The sequence below is a fragment of the Mauremys reevesii genome, linkage group 9, assembly GCF_016161935.1.
Source record: "Mauremys reevesii isolate NIE-2019 linkage group 9, ASM1616193v1, whole genome shotgun sequence".
Classification (NCBI taxonomy): Eukaryota; Metazoa; Chordata; order Testudines; family Geoemydidae; genus Mauremys; species Mauremys reevesii.
In genome coordinates, this window is record NC_052631.1 from 47,320,463 (window position 1) to 47,326,462 (window position 6,000).

The 6,000-nt window shown below is 49.9% G+C and overlaps 1 protein-coding gene across 4 annotated transcripts in view; it reads right to left on the reverse strand.

Annotated features, from left to right (window-relative positions):
* The window catches only part of DGKD (diacylglycerol kinase delta), an 80,963-nt gene extending 75,346 nt beyond the window's left edge, over positions 1-5,617 (reverse strand). For 3 of the 4 annotated variants that reach the window (XM_039487201.1, XM_039487202.1, XM_039487200.1), the window contains exon 1: positions 5,433-5,617. In XM_039487201.1, coding sequence (XP_039343135.1) covers positions 5,433-5,585 — 153 coding nt within the window. In that variant the 5' untranslated portion in view covers positions 5,586-5,617. The remainder of the gene's footprint in view (positions 1-5,432) is intronic. The other variant, XM_039487204.1, reaches the window with a different exon arrangement.
* Between the last annotated feature and the right edge of the window lie 383 nt (positions 5,618-6,000).

A 6,000-nucleotide genomic window follows, 5' to 3' on the forward strand; every position in this document is an offset into this window, starting at 1 on the left:
TCCCACCAGACCTGCCTGTCACTCCTCTCATTCTGCCTGCTTTTAGAATGAGTAGTGCATTGATCCAGGAACATTCCATGCTCCCTCTGATACAGGAATAATGAACACACAAGCAGAAAGCACATCCAGGAACAGAGCAGGGTTCTTAATCTCAAAGTCACAACCATCCAGCCCTTCCCCTTCTGCTAAATGAGAGAGGCGTGGGCGGGGCTGTCTTGGCCAAGTGGGAAGAAAGGGTCAGTGGGCAAGTCCTGGTATGGTGACGGGAAAAAGTTGAAAACTACTAGAATAGAGGAAAGACAAAAGAGTCATAAACCCAAGGAGGGAGGGAGACTGGAGTTCTGATTCCCCTCTGCAGCCTTCTTCAGTAGCTGATAGATTATGGTCCAAATCCTGCTCATTTTACTCCACACAGTAGTCCTATTGACTGCAATGGGACTACATCCAGGAGTAAGGTGTAATTCAGCCATGTAATTAGTACTGAAAGGATCTTTTCAATTTTTGATCTCTGTTATTTTGTAACAACTGATTTTATCAAATGCTATTCAGTATTTATGCATCAGACAACTTGTGCTTTTAAGTCCATTTTTTCTCATTTACTTTCAAGTTTCCTTTAAAAAATTTTTTTTTTAATTTTCCACTGTTTGTAATGCCCTTTCAGAATGCTCAAAATACCTTTGATCATCTCAAAACACCTTGATCTCTGCAACAACAGCTTCAAGGGAAATCGACATAGCTCTGGGAACAATGATTTATTAACTCGCACCCACAGTACCAGCAGAACAGAAAGCTGGTTTAGCCAGGGACCCCAAAATATTGATCACTGAGATATTTTTTAAAATCTCAAAAAAGCAGAATACAGATGGACCTTCCTCATGAGATAGCAATTTTAAAAGCTATGGACTCTTCCCAGCCACCCAAACTCCATTCCTGCACAGTCTTCCTAAGAAACAGCGAGTGAACAATATGAGAGAAAGGTAGCCTGTGATCAGGGCACTACATTTAGACTTGAGAGACTGGAGTTCACTTCCTAGCTCTGCCACCTACATCCAACATGATGTTGGGCAAGTCCCTTGTGCCTTAGTTTCTCATCTGTAAAATAGGAATAATAATTTCCTGCCCCACAAGGCTGTTGTGAGGATAAATGTATAAAGACTGTGTGCTCATATACTACCATGAGAGAGAGATAAGAGAGCTTTTTTGTTTGGTTTGGTTTTTAAGCCAACTGGTTTCAGATGCAGTTCATTAAGTTTCACCAGTGAAACTGCAGGGAGACAAAACTGATTCCATCTGAAACCAATGGGTTAATCAATTATTATAATTAGTCGTTAGGGCATACAAACAAGCTGAAGTCCTCAGGGTTTTTTTCACACCCCTGAACAACAAAAGTTTTGGCGCAGAAAGTGGCAGTGTAGAGACAGCCTAGGATTATTTTATTTCTTACTGGCACTACTAAAGGTTTCAGTGAACCAGTGTTAGCAATGACTAGTGTAGACAAGGCTCCTGCTTCTAGACCTATTTTTTATTTTCAGCAGCTGCAGGAGGGAAAGACAGCATTGATTCTCTCACCAATTTACTACATTTGAAAACAGGTCACCAGCCTTCCATAAGGCCTGAGCACAGAAGGCATTGAAGTACACCCCACTGGCTGACACCCTGAGAACCGAGGACTATGAGGTCCAGATACGCCCTGACTGTGGGAGCCCTGGGTTCATGGGACTCCCACAGTGAGCCGGTACTGAGAGTGTGCGGAGTCGGTCAACACTACACCCAGCTCATGAGACAGCTCATGGTGTCCGACACCATCAGGTGGTCCAGAGACATCTATACGGAACACATCACGGGACACCGTCAATACCAGGTTGAGTAATCAAGATCGCCAATCAGGGAAATAACCCACTTCCTTCCCTGATAAACCAAGGGATGCATTCCACCCATGTACTTATTCGCTACACTGATACTGACTTGGACTCTTAATACATTTCATGGGTGGCGTACCTAAGCCCACTTATCCACTGACGCTTTAAAAACTCCCGCACCCCAATCTGGGTCTATGCTGATATGTATGTATCTTGTGATCCTTGTAAGCGATACCTGTAATCCCTCATAACTCAAGCCTGACCCCAGATGTACAGTACCTTCCCTCTTAACTTGTGTATATTTAATTTTAAACATTAACTTTAATAAAAATTTTAAATCTGTGCTTATACCCTTTGGAGTGGCTTTCTCTCACGGCCTCTAGCTAGTATGTGTCTATTTCAAGCCTGGCATTTGAGGCTAAAAATCACAACCAACACCCCATTAAATTAACCAACAACACTTGCTATGGCTATGGGTGTATATTTCAGTCAAGAGCACTTAATCATCAGGCAGGTTTGGAAATAGTTGTAATGAAAGTTTACACACTTATAAGTCAGAAGTCCTTTTTAATCTGAAGAAAGGGGAAAAAGATCTTGCAGATGGCAGCAGTACAGGAAACAAAACATAACTCTGAAATATTTGAGATTTACTGTAATGAACAAGTAAATGCAGAGGAACTGACTGGCAGGCTTAGTTGTAAAAGCTTCACACTTGCAATGTTATGGTGAAGAGGCCCCCTACCGGCCACAGCCCAGTAAATTCCTCACATGATTTAGCTGTACAATCAACTGTAGGAACAGCCTTGAGGCAACTGCACCTAAAGAAAGGTGTGGTTAGCAGAGATATACATCCTCAGGGTGCATTGGAATCGTTCATCTGTCATTTCGAACTCCTGAACCGTATGGTAGCCTGCCCTATGTTATTCAATAACTAAAAATACCCAGTGGAAAATTAAGTCTCTCTCTGTAAAAAGAAATAGCTCCTTATCTTCAGCCTGCTTGACTTTTTCATAAATCTAACCACAACTGTGGCTCCTCACACACCAGTCTTGTCTGGCTTTTCTCCACCTTCCTTGGGACAGCCTGACATAGCATGTAGAAGAGAAGTGGATGAAGCAGAAATGATGAAATAAAATGAGGGAAAGCAGCAGAATGAAGCAATCCTTAATGCTGTAATATTCAGGGTTGCTTGGAGAACTTGACATTGTTTAGCAGCTAAAGGTCTTCTGCAGATTAAAATAAGGGAGGCTTAATGGCTATAGACAATTTCTGTTTATAATCCTTGTTCTTAACATGTTTATTTTCACGTTGTGCAAGTAGCTGGTTTAGGCTTTTTCCAGCCACACTGACGTAGGAAATGATGTAAAATACAGCTAGTGATTAAGCAGGGATGTCAGGAAGAGTTGTTTTATTTGAACTGCCGCAAATCTAAGGCACCTATAACCTTGGTATGCCTAGTGTCCTGCAGTTAGGGAGAGGAAGGTTCCCATTCCAGTACTGTAAAAGGATTTGTCCTTGTTTTTATTACTTGCCACAATGCACAGATACTAAAGTCATATCCACTAGTGTGACTGCTGCATCCTTCCTCCTTGTCCACAGGGGATTCCGGCTGCAGGCACTATTAAGAGAATGCAGGGCTCATCCGGCTTTCTGTGGGAAGAATTTCTAACATCCAACCCTTCAGGTGTAGTAGAGGATACAGAAAGTCCTTGATATTTAAAACAGACTGACAGCTGAAATCTAACTATCTGTTTGCAGAGCATGGCTGGGATCTGCTCAGAATGCTCAGGGTTTTGCTGTTTGGTAGACTTCCTCCTGTATTGTCACAGCTAAAGAACCATCTCCCCCACACTGGGAAGAGCACCGTTGGTCTCAATAGTTTTAAATCAATAAGTGACACAGGGTCTCCAGCACCAGACTCCAGCATATGTGCTGAAATGATGATTAAATAGCCCTCAAAATGACTATCTTTCACTGGAAGAGGAGAAGCTCAGAACTGGGACCAGTGTAATGATCTTGAGCAGAATGATGAGAACTCCCACATGTGAGAAGAGGGCAACAATGTCAGGGGCAGAGTCATCACCAGAACTGGGTGTACATAAAAACTATTTATGAGATGGCTCTGACAAGATACATCTGCTCTCCAACCCCCATGAAAAAAAACCCTGCACCACAAAATAAGCCTTCAGCATCCCAGTCAGTACTGTGCTCACCCTCTGGAGATATCAGCAGGGGTGAAAGGATGTTTGACCTGTTATTTCTAGGCAGTAAAACAATATGTAAAACCCCAAGGAACATAGAGGACTTCACAAAGCTATAGGGAGAAGCCAAAGAGCTGCAACACACGAATTAGCACTCCTCTAGGACTGTTCTTATCCCTGACCCAAGGGGGCCCCCATGTCTTCTACCTTGGGGTGGCACCATAGCAGGGGTGCAATGAGAGTTCCTCTAAAGTGGGCAAAATGCTGCCACTGAGACTGACAGCCTAGCACCCTCACAACCAGGGGCGGCTCTAGCCATTTCACCGACCCAAGCACGGCGCGGGGGGCGCTCTGCTGGTCGCCGGTCCCGCGGCTCCAGTGGACCTCCCGCAGACGTGCCTGCGGAGGGTTCGCTGGTCCTGCGGCTCCGGTGGATCTCCCGCAGGTGAGCCTGCGGATGCTCCACCGGAGCCGTGGGACCAGCAGACCCTCCGCAGACACGCCTGCGGGAGGTCCACCGGAGCCGTCTGCTGCCCTCCTGGTGACTGGCAGAGCACCCCCCGCGGCATGCCACCCCAAGCACACGCTTGGCGTGCTGGGGCCTGGAGCCGCCCCTGCTCACAACCACCACCAGGAGATGAGGGAATGCAGCCTGACTACGGACAGGATGGGGGTTGCAGCCTGATCAAGGAAATATAACGAGGAGGAGGACTGAAGGAAGGAGAAGCACAGTCTAAGGGGGCAGCAGGGGCTGGAGTGGAGGGATGGGGGGGGACACAATCTGACCGGGAGCAGATGGGGGTTGGAGGGGTACAGTCTGACTGGAAGGGGGACACAGTCTGATGGGGCATATGAGAAATGAAGGGCACAGTCTGGCTAGGGAACATGGATGTGGAGGTGACAGGGTCTGTCTGGAACCATAAGTATGGGGAGTGCAGGGCATAGTCTGACAAGGGTTATGAGAGTGGTGGTGGGGAACAGTCTGATGGGGGCACAGTCTGACATGGGGTTGTACGAGTCAGGGCACAGTCTGATGAGATGAGGGGCACAATCTAATGGGGGACACAGTCTGACTGGCAGGTATGGGGGTGAGGAGCACAGTCTGACTGGGGGGCACAGTCTGACATGCGGTTGTCGAAGTTGGGGCACAGTCTGACTGGTAGATATGGGGGGGCACAGTCTGACTCAGGGGGATGAGGGCCACAGGGACCAGTCTGGCGGGGGTGGGGGGGGACCAGCCTGGCTCGCGGAGCCGGGGCAGTGCCCAGGGCAGGCTCCGGGCGCTGGGCTCTCGGACCAGAGCCGGCCCAGCGCGGCGGCAGCCCGAGGCCCGACCCGCGAGCCCCCCGCCCCCCGGCCGCGCCGCACGCACCTTCTGGCGGATCTGGCCGGACGTGGAGACCTTGCGGATGAGCTTGTGCGGGGAGCCCGGCTCCTGCTCCGGCTCGCTGTCCGACGACTCCTCCGCTGTGGCGGCGGCAGCAGCGACCCCGGCCTGGGGCCGCGAGGCGCCCGCCGCCGCCATGCTGCAGGCTGAGGAGCGGGGCCGCCCAGCGCCCCCTAGCGGCCGGCGAGAGGGTCTCTGTGACGCGCCCCCTGGCGTGCAGAGGCGGAGCCGCAAGGTCCAGCCGGGAGACACCCCCCGCCCCGCCCCGCCAACATCCCGGGCTGCGAGAAGGGCGCAGGCCCAGCCCGTGTGCTCACCTCGGGTAAGGTTCTGGGGTGGCCCTGGTCTGTCTCCTGAGGGCTCAACGCCCCCGCCCCCCACTGTGTGTGTGGGGGGGCATCAGCACTGACCCCCTGCCCCACACATTGGCTGGGGGGAGTCTGGCCACCCCCAGGAGCTCTCACCCCCAGCCCCTCTGTCCAGCCTCCCCACTGGCCCCCCGCTCTCTCCATTCAGCCCCCCCTTGCCCATCTCAGTTCAGTCCTCCCATTCG